General features: G+C 41.1%; 1 protein-coding gene across 10 annotated transcripts in view; it reads right to left on the reverse strand.

Moving 5' to 3' along the window:
* Positions 1-20,881, reverse strand: part of arl4aa (ADP-ribosylation factor-like 4aa) — a 100,678-nt gene that overhangs the window by 58,738 nt on the left and 21,059 nt on the right. For 9 of the 10 annotated variants that reach the window (XR_010968665.1, XR_010968666.1, XR_010968662.1 and 6 more), the window contains exon 2: positions 10,926-11,095. Coding sequence is in view for 4 of the 10 variants with exons in the window: in XM_068009472.1 (XP_067865573.1) it covers positions 10,926-11,095 (170 nt within the window). In the remaining 6 variants the exon portion in view is untranslated. The remainder of the gene's footprint in view (positions 1-10,925; positions 11,096-20,881) is intronic. The other variant, XR_010968664.1, reaches the window with a different exon arrangement.

The raw sequence follows: 20,881 nt of genomic DNA on the forward strand, positions 1-20,881 counted from the left end.
CACTTGATTAGTAATCAAAAGGCCCAGGCTAATGCAATTGGTGGAATTTAAATTCAATTAATTAATAAAAATCTGTAATTGAAAACTAGTCCTAGTAATGGTGCCATGAAGCTATCATCGATTGTTGTAAAAACCCATCTGGTTCGCTAATGTCCTTTAGGGAAGGAAATTCTGCCATCCTTACCTGGTTTGGCCTACATGTGGCTCCAGTCCCACAGCAATGTGGTTGACTCTTAACTGCCCTCTGAAATGACTTCGCAAGCCACTCAGTTGTCAAGGGCAACTGGGGATGGCAACAAATGCTGGCCTTGCCAGCGACACCCACATACTATGAAAGAATTAAAAAAAAGAGTAGGGAAAACACAAAATGAATACATTGCTTACCTTTAAAACAGAAATAGCATTAATATGTATAAATATGTTTGTTTACTATCAGAGGACATATGACTATCACGTAGCCACTTTTAGAAAGTGTGTACGTGTAGAGGTCAGGTGAGGACAGGATCAGATGGTTTTGAAGTCCGTTCTTCAGATGTTCAGCCAACACTCATTGGGCCTCCACACTAATAGTGGCTACTTAAGCAAGGTGTTGAATACCATGGACCCAGACCGGACAGGTTTAAAAGAGGAAAGTGAGAAAAAGGAGAAAATTGGGGGGAAAAAAAGACAATATTGTTTCGAAGACCTTTCTAAGAGCAGATTTCAGACCTCTTCCCCACTCCCAAGTAGGAGACCTGCTACTCTACAATCGATGTCATATGCTGAGTATGTGATAAAGTAAAAATGGAACAAGCATCAATGCCTGATCACTAATACCAACATTCTTCATTGTCCCATGTGCTTTCTTTACTGTTCACAAGATTGATTGTTAACACCATGCAGGAGCAAGTAGATGTAATAGTTTCAGTCCCTATAGTTTTGGGGCACAGATTCACCCAAGCATAGAATACCAAAATACAACAGGATTCTATTAATGACGATAATAGGACATGGGGCTTTGTCACGATGAGTCTGAGGCGAGGAGATGCTGAGCAGAGGCCCAGCCACTCAAATTATTCCCCGGACATGCAACTTGGTCTATTTCCAGATCCATTTGAGTAGAGGACACTGGACCACGTGACTAAATGAATAACTCTATGTAGCAAGCTTTAGAAGTTCTGAGTGAATTTTTATCCAACATCTTAAGCAGCCTGAACAACATGGGTAAAATGAAGGAAGACGGCTTCTTTAGGCCAAGGGCTGAAGCACAGCAAGTGCCAGCCACAGTAATATATGAAGTAGCCACTTCAGTGAATGACAATCTGTAAGTCTCACATGGATGCTGACACTGCAGGCACTGATGGCTACACTACACATATCGAAGCTTGCGTGAAAAATCAAGCAGTGTGCAACAGTTCAGCTCATTTGGGACAAGACTGCAGGAGGGATTGCTGTTCACATTGGGGCTAGATTCTGAACTGATTCTCGTGCATTAATGTTGTTTACAGCTAGCGGTAGAGGACCTTCCCCAGAGGTAGATAATAGCATTTCACAGTCATTAGTCTCCAGTGAATTACAACAGCCCGGAAACTGCAGGAGTGGTGCATCACACGACAAGTGCCATGAATTGGACTTTTTACCTCACCCCTCCAACTGTATTATTTTCGTGTCATAAATTGCTCAAAATGTGAATGACAACAGCGCAGCGACATCAAGAGCATATCAGAGACCTCATGAATGTTGGATCAATGGCTCATTTCCTTAACTCATTCAATTTAAGGGTACAGAAAGAAACTCAATAATTTCACACTTAACTGTCTGGGCCTCCAGGTTTGAATAACATGACAGGACCATAAATTACATTAACAAGGCCCTCATGACATGAATTACCTGCCTTAAATGACTGCCGAGAGATTAACTCTTACTAATGGAGCAAATTCAGCAATTTCATGATGCACAGGGGAGAGGATCCCAGTGATATGATCATTTTTTTTTTGTTTTGTTGAGACCAACAGTGGAGCAAACCAAACTGTCCTGCAATTTCCGGCAAATTGGAACTGATCGCATAACTCTTACTGGGGTTTTTACACACTAGTAATAGCAGGCACCGTGAACTCACCATTATTGTTGAAGCAATTTCTGGGCCAACATATAAAGGTAAATTGAGTACAGTAGGGTGCATACATATAGTATGAGGTCTTTGTTTCAATCTGCCCTATGGTGTTTCAGTACAGCACATATTGCAGTATAAAACCCAGCATGCTCACCTATACTAAATGTTCTCAACAGGAAGACACCAAATAAACCCTTAATTGACATTTTTTAAAAATTACTAATGAAAATTGTTTTCACAGAGCACAAAACTTGGAAATCACCTGACGCTTCTAGCACATTTGTTCCTCCATTTCGATCCCTCGTCACTGCAACCTCCATGGGCTGTAGCAGTGGAAAACATACTCAAGGGAGGGGAAGGGTGAAATTCCTCGTGACTGATTTTAGCAAATAAGTCACCATATATATATATATATATAGATGTATAAAGCACAATTCTTGGAAGATATTTCACTACCAAGGAAATCACAAAACACTGAATATCACATAATTTAGGATTTAGTTCTGGTATTTTACAAAATCAAGCCTATTTTTTCTACGACTAAATATTACTAGCTCAGCTCTGAGGTTTGTGTATTGCTATTTTTACAAACTTTTTGGTCCTACTGATTATAAACATCATTGGCATCATCATTACTTGGTCAGCATGTCATGCTGATCGACTATGCTAAAATTCATTTATATTGAAATGAGATGTTAATCAGGTGAACTGAAAATTTATGTCCCTTTCATGTCATTGCTGCACAACTGAAGATAATGGCTAGACTCAGTAAGAAGCATATTTTACTTTTAAATAGGCTAGAGGAAAAATATATACAGCAACAGAGTGACATTTAAGGCACTTTTATAATTAAATACAGATTTTGAGAGAGTAACAGATTTCTGTGTGCTATTGTCCTGCACCTATGTTGTTCTGGAGGCCTATTAGAGGGTAATTTGGTAAACTGAGATCCGGACTTCTCTATACAGAGAAGACTGCTTCTCCATTCTCCAAACTGGCCTCCAAAGAGCTTATTGGAAAATGGAAGAAGAGACTAATGTAGATGATTCCTCCTTAATTTAAACAAAAATGAGATTTGTTAAAAATTAGACTTCTAGGCCTGGAAAGATAAAATGAGCTTGCCCAGTGCATTATATGTGTTCACATTCATATACGATTTTCCAGCACAATTCAAGCACACTCATGATGAATCCAATCAGAGTATTTAGAAGGCCAACAGGAAAGCCACAGTTTTGATATCTGTGGAGAATCACCAAATTGGGACTCCATTCCTGTTGGTTTCATGGAGGCCAGTAATATTTATTTGTCAGCTGTCATGCAGACCCCACCCTGCCAAGAATGAGGCATATTAATTTTGTCATATGAATATTGATTTTAAATTGTTGCTGGGAAGAAGAGAAGGTCTGTTACAAGGGCTGCCAGACACTTAGCTGAAAAACATTTGCATACTAACAATGCTTGTGGAGACAAAATGACCATTCCCTGACACATTCAACCCACAATAGATTTTGATTACCAAACATTGAAGGTGTAAGGAAGAGGATTCCAGAGACTGCTAAGGTGATACAATCCACAAAAGCCAGGACTGGTCAAACCAGCTGGTCACATTTGCCTCAACTATCTCACTGGCTGGCCCAGGGTTTTTTGAACTAGTAACAGAGTTTTTGAACTCAGAAAGACAGTTTGCTGTGGGAGTGAGAAGACCTTGCCTGTCTACTCCCATCTCTTTCTCTCAAGCCTCTGGACCCACTGAGGACACAAACTTCAAGAGAGAAAAGTCTCCTACATCGAACAAGGTTTAAGAAGAATACTGGGCCCCAACGAAAAGCAAGACCTACCTACAATCATGGACTTTATAGCGAGCTCAAAGAACAGTAACCAAAACATCTTCAGATATTGCCTCAAACTTTTCCATTTTATTTCTTCTGCTCTTTTCTGTTGCTATCTGCATGTGTGTATCGGGTATGCATGCCAGCATGGGCGTGTTGCATATCCGTAGGCATTAACCAAATTAGAGTTTAAGTTTAAAAAAGTTCCACCTTTTTTCTTTAAACCCAAGAAAACCTGTTTGGCTAGTTTATTTGCCTTATAATTGGAAGTTAGTGAACAAGGATTCACCAAAGGGGAGCTAAAAACACAGTGTGTTTAAAAATCAACCCTGTTTCGGTAACATCTGGACAACAGGAGTAAACAGCACTGGACTAAAGAAGAAATGCCCATATTATGATAGCTGCACAACCTAGGTTAGTGCAGTAATTCATGACATGGCAAGTTTTACTGCAATTTAGACGTATTTCATGGTCTGTGAAGCATGTTGGGAAGTCCTGCAATCATAAAAGGTACAATATAAATGCAAGTTCTTGTCCTTCTTCTTGATCTTGACTCAGTCATTAGGGAAGGGTGTGAATTGAATTTAAACAACACATATGGGAAAAAGGGCAGAAATAAGGGGAAATGTGCCATCCAATCAAGCAGTATCAAAAGAATCTTGATGCAGATCAACAAAATCACAAGACACTATGTAAATTCTGGTATTAACTTTTCCCCCTTCAAAAATAAAAGTACATCCTGTAGTTCTCAGGAATTTATTCACTTTGATACCTTTCAAATACTATTCTTCAGACACAGACCAAGAAAGAAGTATTGTCCCTTTAAAGCCCAGAAATGGATTGAATCTGAACATCTAGATTAGTTAGCACAAAGTAGTCCAGAACATTGCAGAGGTTTGCTAGTACTACTCGGGAGGGTTTAAACTAGTCTGGCAGGGGGGTGGGACCCAAAGTGGTAGTCTCTCCGATGAGATAGTTGAGGCAAATGTAGAGGTTAAAGCAAGCAAGTCCAGTAGGCAGGCGAGCAGGGGCAGGACAGGGAGCATAGAAGGTCTGGTAGGCTACTCTGCATTTACTTTAATGCAAGAAGCCTTACAGGTAAGGCAGATGAACTCAGAGCATGGATCGGTACATGGGATTGTGATATTATAGCTATTACGGAAACGTGGTTGAGGGATGGGCAGGACGGGCAGCTCAATTTTCCGGGGTACCGATGCTTCCGGCGCGACAGAGGTGGAGGTAAGAGAGGAGGGGGAGTTGCACTATTGATTAGGGAGGACATCACGGCAGTACTTAGAGAGGATATCCCAGGGGGAACGTCCAGCAAGGCCATATGGGTAGAACTTAGAAATAAGAAAGGGGTGGTCACTTTGATGGGATTATACTATAGGCCCCCCAATAGTCAGAGGGAATTGGAGGAGCATATATGTAGGGAAATCACAGATAGGTGTAGGAATTATAGGGTTGTAATAGGTGATTTTAACTTCCCTAATATTGACTGGAACTACCTTAGTGCCAAGGGATCAGATGGGGAAGAATTTGTTAAGTGTGTCCAGGATAGTTTTCCAAAGCAGTATGTGGACGGCCCTACTAGAGGAGGAGCTACACTCGACCTCCTCTTAGGAAATGAGGCTGGGCAGGTGGTTGATGTGTCAGTGGGGGAGCACTTTGGGACCAGTGACCATAACTCTATTAGCTTCAAGATAGTGATGGAAAAGGATAGGACTGGTCCTCAGGTTGAAGTCCTAAATTGGGGGAAGGCTAATTTCGATGGCATCAGACAGGAACTCTCAAAAGTTGAATGGGAGAGACTATTTACAGCTAAAGGGATGTCTGGCAAGTGGGAGGCTTTTAAAAGTGAGATAGGAAGAGTTCAGGCCGGCATGTTCCCGTTAGATGGAAGGGCAAGGCTGGCAAGTTTAGGGAACCTTGGTTGACGAGGGATATTGAGGGTCTGGTCAGGACAAAGAAGGAGGCATATGTCAGGTATAGGCAGCTGGGATCAAATGAGTCCCTCGAGGAGTATAGGGGATGTAGGAGTACACTTAAGAAGGAAATTAGGAGGGCAAAAAGAGGCCATGAGATTTCCCTGGCAGATAAGATAAAGGAGAATCCTAAAAGATTCTATAAGTATATTAAGAGTAAAAGGGTAGCTAGGGAGAGAGTAGATCCCCTTAAGGATCAGTGTGGTAATCTATGTGTGGAGCCACGGGAAATGGGCAAGGTCTTAAATGAATACTTCTCATCTGTATTTATTGTGGAGAAGGTCATGGAAACTTGCGAGTTCAAGGGAGGGAACAGCGATATCCTGGAGCATTTCAACATTACAAAGGAGGAGGTGTTGGAGGTTTTGAAGCACATTCAGGTGGATAAATCCCCAGGGCTTGACCAGGTGTATCTGAGGATGCTATGGGAAGCAAGGGAGGAGATTGCTGGGGCCCTGGCAGAAATTTCTGTATCATCGTTAGCCACGGGTGAGGTACTGGAAGACTGGAGGATAGCTCATGTTGTGCCTTTATTTAAGAAGAGCAGCAGGGATAAGCCAGGGAACTACAGGCCAGTGAGCCTTATATCAGTAGTGGGAAAGGTATTGGAAGAGATTCTGAGAGACAGGATTTATATGCATTTGGAAAGGCTTAGGGATAGTCAGCATGGCTTTGTGCGTGGGAAATCATGTCTCACGAATTTGATTGAGTTTTTCGAGGCGCTGACCAAGAGGATTGACGAGGGCAGGGCGATGGACGTTGTCTACATGGACTTTAGCAAGGCCTTTGACAAGGTCCTGCATGGTAGACTGGTCAAGAAGGTTCGAACACATGGGATCCAGGGTGAGCTAGCCAATTGGATACAAAATTAGCTTGGTGATAGGAGGCATAGGGTGGTAGTGGAGGGTTGTTTTTCAGATTGGAGGCCAGTGACCAGTGGTGTGCCGCAAGGATCGGTGCTGGGCCCTCCGTTGTTTGTCATATATATTAATGACTTGGATGTGAATGTAGGGGGCACGATTAGTAAGTTTGCAGATGACACCAAAATTGGTGGTATAGCGGACAGTGAAGAAGGTTGTCTAAGGTTACAACAGGATAGAGATAAACTGGGAATGTGGGCAAGGGATTGGCAAATGGAATTTAACGCAGACAAGTGCAAAGTGATGCATCTTGGGAAGTTAAAACAGGGCAGGACATATACAGTGAATGGCAGGGCCCTGGGGAGTGTTGTTGAGTAGAGAAACCTTGGGGTGCAAGTATATAGCTCTCTGAAAGTGGCAACACAGGTAGACAGGGTGGTGAAGAAGGCGTATGGCATGCTTGCCTTCATCGGCCGAGACACTGAGTACAAAAGTTGGGACATCATGTTACAGTTGTACATAACGTTGGTTAGGCCGCACTTGGAGTACTGTGTGCAGTTCTGGTCGCCGCACTACAGGAAAGATGTGATTAAGCTAGAGAGGGTGCAGAAAAGATTCACAAGGATGTTGCCTGGTTTGGAGGACTTGAGTTATAAAGAGAGATTAGATAGGCTGGGTCTGTTTTCCCTGGAGCAAAGGAGGCTGAGAGGGGACATGATAGAGGTATATAAAATTATGAGAGGCATAGATAGGTTAGATAGCCAGAGTCTGTTTCCCATGGTAGGGGTGACTAAAACTAGAGAGAATAGATTTAAGGTGAGAGGGAGGAGGTTTAAAGGGGATCAAAGGGATAAATTTTTCACAAAAAGAATAGTGAGTATCTGGAATGAGCTGCCAGAGGAGGCGGTGGAGGCAGGAACAGTGGCAACATTTCAGAGCCATCTGGACAGGTACTTGAATGAGCAAGGCACAGAGTGACATGGAATTAATGCAGGCAGGTGGGATTAGTATAGATGGGCATTATGGTCGGCATGGACGCAGTGGGCCGAAGGGCCTGTTTCTATGCTGTACGACTCTATGATTCTATTTTAAAGTGCTTAACTTCTTAATGGCAAGGCAGAAAATAGTATTCAACATTGCTCAGCTAACATTTTATCACTGTATGTTTTCTGCACAAAAAAACAAGTTGATAAATATGGTATAGTTTTGTTCATAAATCCAACAGATTTTCAAGAGTATATTTACCAGCAGCATATTACTAACCAAATGCAAATGCCACAGCTTGTAAAGCCACTGCTTTTACATGGATTACCTACCCCATTTCCTGTTCTAATTTTTGGAAAGTAATCAGCTTTGTTTGAGAACTCAGCATCAGACAGAGCCACCCTGGGGCTGTGGATGGTCCAGCCCATCACTTTGCATTATCATCAGTATGCAGCAGGCTGCAGTATAGATAACTTCATTGTTAGCCTCTAAAGGAGGCCCTTCTCACTTTGGGCTATATTTTCCTCCTTTTATTCATCATTTTTATGATCTACTTAACAAAAGCCAGGAAGGCAGAGTTTTGAGAAGTGCAATATTGTGGCATGTGTGTCTGTTTAACAGGAATGCAAAAATAGGAACAAAGGAACATAGGAGCAGTAGGCCATTCAGCCTGTCGAGCCTTCTCTGCCATTCAATTAGATGATGGCTGATCACCTACCTCAATGCCACTTTCTCGCACTATCCCCATATCCCTTGATGTCATTTGATTTCTGTCTTGAACATGCTCAATGATTGAGCTTCCACAGCCCTCTGCGGTAGAGAACTCCAAAGATTCACCACCCTCTGAGTGAAGAAATTCCTCCGCATCTCAGTTTTAAATGGCCTACCCCTTATTTTGAGACTATGTCCCCTGGTTCAAGACTCACCAACCAGGAAAAACATCCTATCTACATCCACCCTGTCATGCACTGAAAGAATTTTGTAAGTTTCAATGGGATCACCTCTCATTCTTCCAAATTCTAGAGAATACAGGCCCAGTTTCCTCAATCTCTCCTCATAAGACAATCCCGCCATCCCAGGGCTTAGTCTGGTGAACATCCGTTGTACTTCCTCAATGGCAAGTATATCCTTCCTTAGCTAAGGAGACCAAAATAATACACACTACTCCGGGTGCAGTCTCACCAAGGCTCCATACAACTGCAGCAAGACATCTTTACTCTTGCGCTCAATCCCCTTGCAATGAAGGCAAACATACCATTTGCCTTCTTAATTGCTTGCTGCACCTGCATACTAGCTTTTAGTGACTCGTGAACAAGGAGACCCAGATCCCTCTGGACATCAACACTTCCCAACCTTTCACCATTTAAGAAATACTCTGTCTTTCTACTTTTTCTACCAAAGTGGATAACTTCACACTCATTCCCATTAAATTCCATCTGCCACGTTCTTGCCCATTCACTTTGCCTGTCCAAGTCCCCTTGAAGCCTCCTTGCATCCTCCACACAACTTACATTCCATCAAGATTTGTGGCATCAGCGAATTTGGAAATATTACATTAGGTCCCCACATCCAAATCATTTATATCGATTGTGAACAGTTGTGACCCAGCACTGATCCTTGCGGTACCCCACTAATAACAGCCTGTCATCCTAAGAATGACCGTTTATTCCTACACTCTATTTTCTGTCTGTCAACCAATTCTCAATCCATATCAGTATATTACCACCACCCACCACCCCCCCACCACAAATCCCATATGCTCTAATTTTTTTTTTTACTAACCACCTGTGTAGGATCTCATCAAAAGCCTTCTGAAAAACCCTGTCATGCACATTGGAGGTGTGATGATACAGCATCCACAGAGTAACTCTGAAGAGTTATGAAAAAACTGCCTGTCTTTAAAAAAATGAACCTTTATTTTTAACAATGAACAATGGTCCAAAATGGCCACAAAGAGAAAGGGATTAACCTTTTGTATATTCAAATAGTCTGTCAAAGACAAAGAACAAATCTTCAAAGCCAAAATGTGATAATGAAACCTATCTCACAACTATCATAGAAACATTCCAGAATTGAATGTCTTCTTCTAAAACAAAGGAGTTGTGAAGTAGCCACATCCTGGGCCATTGTGTGATTACCATGGGGAAGAAACCAGAATGTCTCCTAACAGGAGGCGAGAAGTGACAGTTTTACTATCTGGACTTTGAGTCTGAAGAGAATTCAACAGATTTATCATAAACCTTCTCCCCCACAAAAACCCACCTTCCTCTTTCCATACTCTGTTGTTTCTTGTGTGTGTGTGTGTGTGTGTGTGTGTGTGTGTGTGTGTGTGTGTTTGTGTGTGTGACAGTGAGTGAATGAGGTTGTGACAATTTTGGGATAAGGCATATTGATCAATAAACAATTGACGTTCTGTTTTTAAAAACCTACAAGAAAACCTGTCGCTGTCTATTTGAAAAATAAAACACAAAGGGGCTAAACTCTTAATATAAATACACTTGTAATCAGGTGGGGAGTTGAACAGTGGGAAACCACCCACGTCACTCCACATGGCTGTCACAATCCAAATACAACACATCCACTGGTTCTCCTTTAGCTATGCTACAAGTAACATGCTCAAAAAACTCCAACAGGGTTTAGTTTAGTTTAGAGATACAGCACTGAAACAGGCCCTTCGGCCCACCAAGTCTGTGCCGACCATCAACCACCCACTTATAATAATCCTACACCAATTCCATATTCCTACCACATCCCCACCTGTCCCTATATTTACCTACCACCTACCTATACTAGAGGCAATTTATAATGGCCAATTAACCTATCAACCAGCAAGTCTTTGGCATGTGGGAGGAAACCGGAGCACCCGGAGGAAACCCACGCAGACACAGGGAGAACTTGCAAACTCCACACAGGCAGTACCCGGAATTGAACCCGGCTCGCTGGAGCTGTGAGGCTGCCCAATCATATTATTTTCTAAGTGTCTAGTTATCACATACTTTAATAGATTCTGACATTTTCTCGACTACTGATCTCAAACTAATACGTCTGTTGTTTCCCATTTCTCTCTTCCTTCTTTCTTAAATAGTGGGATTACACTTGCAACTTTCCGGTCTTCAAGACCCTTTCCAGAATCTGTAAAATTTTGAAAAGATAGCCACCAACCACCTATAGTTACCTCCTTCAACACTTTGGGGTGTAGCTCATCTGGTCCAGGGGATTTATCAACCTTCAATCCAGTTAATTTTTCGAGTACTACCTCTTTATTCATATTAATTTCTTTCAGTTCCTCATTTTCACAAGTCCCTTGGTTCCCTGGTACTTCTGGGAGATTTTCTGTATTTTCCTCTGTGAAGACAGACACAAATTAATTGTTTAGTTTCTCCCCCATTTCCTTATTCTCCATTATAGATTCTCCTGTCTCTGCCTATAATGGACCAACATTTGTCCTAGCTAATCTTTTCCTTTTCACATACCTAAAGAAGCTTTTGCAGTCCACCTTTATGTTTCTTGCTAGCATGCATTCATATTCTCTTGCCCTTTCTTTATCAGTTTCTTGGTCATCCTTTGCTGGATTCTAAATTGCTCCCAATCCTCGAGCTTACCACTTTTTCTGGTAACCTTATAAGCCACTTCCTTTGATCTAATGCAATCTTTAATTTATTTTGTTTGCCATGATTGATTCATCTTTCCTGTTGGGTTTTTGTGTATTAGAGGAATGCATATTTGCTGTAAATCATGTAATACGTCTTTAAATACCAGCTATTAACTGTCTGTCAAATATTTTTTGAATTTTCCCAATCCACCATAGCCGACTTGCCCTTCATAACTTCATTGTTTCCTTTATTCAGATTTAAGACCCTAGTTTCAGAATGAACTATATCACTTTCAAATTTAATGTAAAATTCTGTCATATTATGGTATTTCCCAAAGACTCATTTACAGCAAGGTTATTAATTATCCCTTTCTCATTGCATAATACTAAATCTAAAATAGCCCAATCCTAGTTGGTGCTTCAATGTTCTGCTCCAGAAACCCATCCCATACACACTTCAGGAACTCCACCTCCACAGTATTAGTGCTAATTAGGTTTACCCAGTCTATATGTAAATTGAAGTTGCCCATTATTACTATATTACCCATGTTACATGCACCTCTAATTCCCTGAGTTATATCATGCCCAACATTACCACTACTGTTTGGTGGCCTATAAACAATTCCCACCAATGCTCCTTGCTGTTTCTGATTGATTCTACATCTTGATTCTTTGACCCGAGATCTTCTATCACTAATGTACTGATCTCATCCCTTATTAAGAGCACTACCCCACCTCCTTTTTGCTTTTGCCTATCCTTCCTAAATGACGAATATCCTTGAATATTCAGTTCCCAGTCTTGGTCACCTTGTAACCACATCTATGTAATGGCAATTAAATCATACCCATTTTCCTCTATTTGTGCCTTCAAATCATCTACCTTGTTGCAAATGCTGCATGCATTCAGATAGACTGCCCTGAACTTTGTCTTTTTAATATTCTTCTGCATTCTGATCCTATTTAATGCTTGCCTTTGCTTCATCTGTACCTAATTTTGCTTACTACTTTTCTACTTCCTGTTACCAGTTTTGCTTCGCGCTAATCTGAGCTCCTTCTGAGGTTCCCATCCGCCTGCCAAACTAGTTTAAACCCTATCCCACAGCACTAGCAAATCTCCCTGAGAGGATGTTAGTCTCAGTTCTGCTACGGTGCAATCTGTCCATTTTGTACAGGTTGTACCTGCCCTAGAACCAGTTCCAATGTCTCAGCAATCTGATGCCCTGCCTCCTACACCAATTCGCCAGCCATGTCTCCAATCGCTCAATCTCCTATTCCGATGCTCACTAGCACATGGCACTGGGAGTAATCCTGTGATTACTGCTTTTGAGGTCCTGCTTTTTAATCTCTTTCCTAGCTCCCTAAAATCTGTTTTCAGGACCTCATCCCTGTTCCTGCCTACATCATTGGTATCAATGTGTATCACGACCTCCGGCTGTTCACCCTTCCCCAGAAGAATGTCCTGCAGCCGCTCTGTGACATCCTTAACCCTGGGACCAGGGAGGCAACATACCATCCTGGAGTCACGCTGTTCCCCTAGCTAATGAATCCCCTATCACTATTGCTCTTCCACTCTTCTTTCTTCCCTCCTGTGCAGCTGGGCCACCCGTGGTGCCAATAGTCACAATAATGTAAGCAATGATCTCTGAATATCTTTCAGACAGTCACCAAGCCATTTAATCACAAATTAAAGTTTGTTGATCCAGGTATGGAGAGCATAGTATTTTTGCAAAATTGTTGAGCAACAGGTTTGAAAAGTTAACTTTTCTCCTGATGCCCTGCATGCCATTGTAAAATGCATTGCAGCAAAAAAAGGTGCAGCCTTTTGGTATATGAAGGCAGCACTTGAGCATGATCCAGAGGTAACAAGGGTGGCAATATATCAGAGTGTGTGAACTCGTAATCCACAACAAGGAAACCTGGCAGGAGGCACAAAAGAAGTTATAAATTTTAGTAAAAAGAGCACAAAAATTAAGGCGAGGATATATCCGTAAACCAGAGCACAAGACAGCATACACACAAAGGAAAGATGTAGCTATTAAAGATATATGTAAAATTATTGATCTCACACAGAAATGTTTGCAAGGGTTCAGGAAGTAAGGTGATGCAAGTGAAAATAGCAAATTACCTACTATGACGGCAAAGAGGAGTTTACCAATGGGCTGAATCATACTGTCTCAATCCATACTACTCTTATAAATATACTTTTATCTTTTCACTCTTTTCTTGAAAGGCTTTAATCCTTGCCAAAAGTACCAGTTGCCCTCTAATGTCTCACCCAAGTGCCCATTATTCTTATATGAATCTTAAAATGAGTTAGCTGGTTATTCAACTATAGGATGGGGGTGGGAAAAGGCACGGTGGTGCATTGTAGCTTAGCTCCATCCTGTCCTCAACATCCATACTTCCAGATGTTTCTGGATAGAGATCAGAAGTGAAAAGCTGGCTGATAATTCCCATCTAACCTAGGAATACTGGAGTTGATTGTAATGATGCCCGAATAGCCCCAGTATCTGGAATTTTGCATTGCCCAGAAATCAAACATGCAATCTTCTTGGTTTATATAGATCACCTACACATTGATGAAATTTTCTAAGCCACAATATTCAAGTTCTTATATATGAAGGTAATGCACATAACAGGAAAACAAACTAGTCAGTGGATTGACCAGCCAAATTTTCTCACTGATAAGAAAATAATGAAGATTGGAGAGAGAGAGATTGAGGAGAAAGTACAGAGCACTGTTGATGAAAGGATACCAATTGAGGGGTTTATGAGAGGCCAAAATATACAGGTTAAAGAAAGAAAGAACTTGCATTGATATAGCATCTTTCTAGACTTCTGGCTATTGAATTGCACTTTAGAAGTGCATTTTCAAAGTCACTCTTGCCATGCAGATAAATATGGCAGCCACTTTCAATGCAACAAGATCCCACAAACAGCAAATCTGTTGCCTGGATGGACCTTGTAGCAGAAATGCCAAGGGCTATTGGTATTGCAGTGCTGATGGAAAACTGTCCATTGCAGGACTCCAATCAGACGACACTTCTCAAGTTCAAGTCCCCTGCTCTGCCCAAGCCTGCTTACGTCCCGATAGCTGAATCCATTGCAATGCACCCATCGACTTTGCTAGTTGTGAATTATACACTTCTCAGGCCACCTTCTCCTCCTATACAGCAAGATAACCAGTAATAGTTGTTATACCCATACAGTGGGCAGAAAATATTTCTATATTATTCACTACTTTGACTATGTTGGATATATATAGTGTTGCGACTAAGGTGGGAGGAGTGTACTGTTAATTCAGTCCCACTTCGCCACAGGTCACAACATTTCAATAAATTTCCCACTTAACCGAAACATTTTAAATACCCTATTTGTCCCCAGAATGAAGCGTACCAACCAGATTTCTTGAATAAACAAAATTATCCATTTATTATAAACCAAGTCTTACCCAATAATAAAGAAAATATATACGTGTATTGAAATATTAAAGCCCCGTACTATTCTCCTAGCCCTCACACACATACATCCAAAAACCAGTGAACTGGGGAAAAAGGGATTTTTGTTTACAGCTGTTACAAAGCAATAGAAGGAATTGAAAAAAACTTTTACTTAAGAGAAGAAATCGAAGTCCTTTGAATTGGCGAGGTGTCCCAAAGTCGAATAGTTGGCTGTACTAGGAATTTTTCCAGGTGAGGTTGATGAACAATCTGTTTAGGTAGGCAGAGAAATTCAACTGCAGAAGGCTTCACATAGGCCTTACAGCAGGTGTGCAGCAGCAAAGGTGTCAGATCTCACACACACTCGATACAAAGTTCATTTGAAGATGCAAGGCTTCTGCAAATATTCAAGGTTTCTTCAAAAGTGCAGGAGGCAACAGTACCACTTCATACAGGCTTTTGCTTCTCAAGAGCAGGGATTCTTCAAAAAGAGGTAACAGTTTTCTTCTGAACTCCTGGCAGGTCTGTATCAAATTCCAATTCCAACTGTTAACAGTTCAAAGTGAAACTAAACTTTTCCAAGCAAGTCTCATGCTTGTCATAATTCTCTATTGTCACAACAAAGAATAGCTCTTAAGTCAAACCCCCAGTGGTGTTAACTTGAAATCACCTGCTTTTCAGTATTTGCTTACTGGTCAAAACCAGGAACTTCTTGTTGACCTTTTGAAAAAAGCATCCATAAAGTTCAGCTATCTCCAGATGTTTCAATATCCATGAAATCCTTTTTTAGCTTTTAAAAATATAGATTCCTAAGTATTAACACAAAAAAATGGAAATTCCGTAACATTAGCCTGTCAAACCTGGCCTGGAGTTACATATTCCCTTTTTCATTATCTCCCCCTGCTTAATATTTTCATGATGGTACTTTAACAAAGACTTAATTAAAAATCTGAAGTCTGATCATAATAGTTCATTAACAGCCAAATGAAGTGGTTTCTCAGTTCCTCATTGAGACTCATGCAATCTGGTTATCATCCATTATTCTCAATATTCTCAATCCCTCTATAAAACAGAAGTCAACATGTGCTGAAGATGGACCAACCAATTTTTGTACACTAGCCATGATTTTCTCATCAGGAATTTGTTTATGGAGCACGACAATCTATAACTACCTATTCCAATCTTCTTGTCATGGTATTAGTATTTTCTAAGACTATTTAAAACTGAAGGGCACATTTCCCTATGAAACTTGCTTCATGTTATGGAAATTTAAAATATAGGCAGTACAAAAAAAAGTTTCCACATTACCTGTTTCTAAGTTACTCATCAATCTACTATCACCACAGAATGCTAATAATATTTTGCTAGAAAAATAAAAGGGACAAATATATTTACTTAAAATTAAAATGACCTATAAGACATTTTAACCTTTGTAAAGAACAGAATTATGCTACATTGCAATTTGGATGCAGGCCAAAATGGTTTTCAATAAAATATATTTAAAAGCTTAATTGAGTAAAGATTTCAGTTAAAGTGCGATTGTCAGGATAGCATAAAGTACTTTTATATTGCAATGGGCTAAGGATCTTGGGAGACCTCCCCCATATTTAAACTATGTACACTTGATTCTGTGTAGACCAGCTGCCATATGCAACCAGCCTGAATCATTTTGATGAATGTGCATATAGGATGGCCAAAATAGCTATTATAGCATCTTAGGAATTCCAGTTGCAGCCAACTCAGCTTATTTATTGAATCATCTGCAGACTCAAAGGAACTGGTGGCAGATTCAAGTAAAACTGGATCGCCTTCAACAGTAGATGCCAGCTGTTCAAGATGGTTATGTTGGTACTTCAGGAGAAGGGGAGGGATAGAGACACTTCTTCTGTGCTAGAAGGGTGGACTGCCCCTTTGATGTGAAATCATAAGATCATAAGAACTTGGAGTAGGAGTAGGCCGTCCGGCCCCTTGAGCCTGCTCCACCATTCAAGAAGATCATGGCTGATCTTTTCGTGGACTCAGATCCTCTTACCCGCGCTCCCACCGTATCCCTTAATTCCTTTATTGTTCAAAAAGATATCTACCTTAGCTTTAAAGACATTTACTGAAGAAGCGTCAACTACTTCACTGGGCAAGGAATTCCATAGATTAACAACCCTCTGGGTGAAGAAGTTCCTTCTTAATTCAGTCCTAAATCTGCTCCCTCTAATCTTGAGGCGATGCCCTCTTGTCCCAGCTTCACCTGCCAGTGGAAACATCCTCTCTACTTGTATCTTATCTATTCCCTTCATGATTTTATATGTTTCAATAAGATCCCCCCCTCATTCTTCTGAACTCCAATGAATATAATCCCAATCTACTCAGTCTCTCCTCATAAGCCAACCCCCTCAACTCCGGAATCAACCTAGTGAACCTCCTCTGCACCCTCTCCAGTGCCAGTATATCTTTTCCCAAGTAAGGAGACCAAAACTGCACACAGTACTCCAGGTGCGGCCTCACCAGTACCTTATACAGCTGCAACATAACCTCTCTGCTTTTAAACTCAATCCCTTTAGCAATGAAGGACAAAATTCCATTTGCCTTCCTAATTACTTGCTGTACCTGCAGACCAACCTTCTGCGATTCATGCACAAGGACACCCAGGTCCCTCTGCATAGTAGCATGCTGCAACTTTTTACCATTCAAGTAATAATCTGTTTTACTGTTACTCCTACCGAAATGAATGACTTCACATTTATTAACATTGTATTCTATCTGCCAGACCTTTGCCCGCTCACTCAATGTATCTATGTTCCTCTGCAAAGTTTCACAGTCATCTGCACACTTTGCTCTGCCACTCATCTTAGTGTCATCTGCAAACTTTGACACCCTACACGTGGTCCCCAACTCCAAATCATCTATATAAATTGTAAATAATTGCGGTCCCAACACTGATCCCTGAGGCACACCACTAGTGACTGATTGCCAACCAGAATAGCACTCATTTATCCGCACTCTCTGCTTCCTGTTAGTCAACCAATCCTCTATCCATGCTAATACTTTACCCCTGACGCCATGCATCCTTATCTTATGCAGCAGCCTCTTGTGCGGCACCTTGTCGAAATTGTTTCTTCTTAATCCAAAAGCCTGCTCTACTTTATCAGTTTTACCTGCTTTCATTTCTACCTGCTAAACGACTTCACCAACTCAGTTAGCTGTGTTTCAATTGGTAGCACTCTTGCCTCGGAGTGTGGGCATGCAAGTATTAATAAGCCTGGCAACGATAGCCTATATATTGTTGTTATACAACAGAAAGTGTGGTTTAATGAAGAGAATAACATCTGTAACTTAACCACTGACTTTTGTAATTTAGGGATAGAACAAAATCACGATGGAATTGTCAGAATGGAACTTGCCCAGCATTTGCTATTAGGTTTTTTGCAGTTGGTTTCTTTGATGCACTTTTATTTTGAAAATGATTTATGTACCTGTTTTCTTTGTAGAAGTTGTACCAAACGTAGTATTAGAGATTGGACGATGTCTTTTTAGTGTAACACAAGAGATGGTTGCTTGGTGGACCGAGGGCTGATGGGGTCGGGTAAGGTTGTGAACAGGACCAGAAGAGAGAGAACATGCCCAGGCATGTAGGCAAAAATGAGTCAAACTGCACCTACACACACAGAACCATGGAACAAAGGACCATCCCAGCATGGTTTGAATGCTGAATCAGAATGTGGGCAGCTGAGTTGACCTCAAGGACCTATGATCTCATTGGGGGGGTATCTTGAGGCTGAAAGCACTGCGCCAATGGGAAAGTGGCATCACTGCAAACGTAGTTATGCAGGTCTGGCAGAAGGGTATAAGAACCAAATGGGCAGGAGATTCGGGGTTGCAGTCGGAAGAGGGGATAGCCTGGTCAGCTATCAACGCGAGTTACTGAACAGGACGGTCTGACCACCCAATCTTGTCTGTCTCTCAAGAAACCAAGCAACCGGATTGAGTATACATCAACAGATATTTGTATCAGTATTTCTACATTGACATGGATTTATATGCTAAGGGATTTGTGTAAATAAAAGTGTTGCTGGTAATGCAAGTAAAATGTACATTGAGTCATTAATATCCAGAGTAAACCTCTGAGCCACAAGGGTTAAGTAGCTTATCCAAGAAAAGGGGATAGCCTACATTAAGTCACAAGGTTCACAAATCAAAAATCAAGGCTGACACTCCATGCAGTACTGAGGAAGTGCTGCACTGTCAGAAGTACCATTTTTTGGATGAAACTTTAAACCGAGGCCCTGTCTACCCTATCAGGTGGGCATAAAATATCCAATGGCACAATTCCAAGAACAGCAGGGGAGTTATCCCTGGTGCCCTGGCCAATATTTATCCATCAATGGCACAAAATAAACAGATCATCAGGGAACTTGCAGTGCGTAAATTGGTTGCCGCGTTTCCTACATGACAACAGTGACTGCACTTGAAAAGTATTTCATTGGCTGTGAAACGCTGAGACATCCGGTAGTCATGAAAAGCGCTATATAAATGCAAGTTTTTCTTTTTTTCCTCAGTTGTTCAAACCTTCTCCCTGTCTCAAATTTCTCATTGCTTGTTATGGATTCATGTTGATAGCACTTCAGCCATTTCACCATCTCCTATTTTCCAATTTATTAGTCATTCCACTTCCTCTCTTGGGTGCATTATTCTTCCCCTCCCATACTTTGTTTCTGTTCCTTATTAAATGTTTTGTTTAAATATAGAAAGTGATGGATTGGTTGAGGGAGAAATATTGGCCGGGACATGAGTGAACTCGCTTTTCTTTGAATAGTACAATGATATCGTTAACATCCACCTCAAACCCTGCAACAGATAGATGAGGCCTCAGTTTAATGTCTCATCTGAAAAAAAGCACTTTGTCAAATGCAGCACTCCTTCAGTACTGCAATGGACAGTCAGCCTAAATGAAGTGGAGCTTGAACCCCTAATTTGCTGGCTGAGAAGCAATAACCAGCCTGCAGGGCTGATACTGACTCATTAAATAAGCCCACATTTAATGCCCTCTATAGACAGGAAGAAAATTGTTAAGCAAAAAATGTCTTCTCTGTCTGTCTATTTGCAGTGTTCTATGAGAAATCATTTCAGGCAGTCTCAATCCACTTCCTAGTGAGCATAACCCACAGAACTAAACTGTTTCTAATTTAGCAATCTTACTCAGCATATGAATGCCTGGTGTGAGAAAATAAACTGAAGCAATTGTGGTGATCTTCAGTTGGGGTTCTAGGTTGCTTTTGAAGCATAGTAGAGGGAGTTTCACAGTCCATCAATCCGTGCTGTGCCTGATCTAGGGGTCCTTGAAGCACACGCTGGATGTCTGTATTGGGAAAATAATTTTGTTACTAACGTCCAACATCTACCTCTGGTACAAAAATGTCCACCAAAAGAAAAATGTTGTGGCTGCAAAAAAAAAAGTAACAATAACCAACAGAAAAGATTCAAAATTGCTTCCTTTTCAGTAGTGTCTCGTTGTTGCTATCTGCTCGTGATTGGGGGATGGGGGCAAATGACAGCTGAATTCAGGTCATGGTTCTTTCTAAAAGCACAAGCCTGGAGTAATTGCATGTGCTGCCACAAGGCTAAAAGTAAAAGCTCTCAAAAGGGAGGCTGTTCCGACCAGGTGAGAAAGGTGTCTAGGGGTTTGTTACTATCTTCACCTGGTCTTATTGTAACAAGGTTTAATTTTAAACACACTGTGTTTTGAGCTCCCCCTTTGTGAATCCTTGTTCACAACTTTCCAACTATAAGGCAAAGAAGTGAGCACAAACAGGCTTTCTTTGGTTTAAAGAAGAAAGATGAAATTGATTAAACCTTAAACTTAAACTCTATACGGTTAACGCCTACAGATATACGATGCGCCTACGCTAGCATGCACACGCGTTACACACATGCAAATAGGGACAGAAAAGAGAAGAAAAGATAAGTAGAACAGTTTGAGGCAATATCTTATGACTGTTTTTCAAGCTCCCTGTAGTCCTTGATTAAAGATATGGTCTTGCGTTTCATTGGGGCCCAGTATTCTTCTTAAACCTTGTTCACGTAGGAGACTTTTCTCTTTTTGAGTTT

The sequence above is a fragment of the Heterodontus francisci genome, chromosome 2, assembly GCF_036365525.1.
Source record: "Heterodontus francisci isolate sHetFra1 chromosome 2, sHetFra1.hap1, whole genome shotgun sequence".
Classification (NCBI taxonomy): domain Eukaryota; kingdom Metazoa; phylum Chordata; class Chondrichthyes; order Heterodontiformes; family Heterodontidae; genus Heterodontus; species Heterodontus francisci.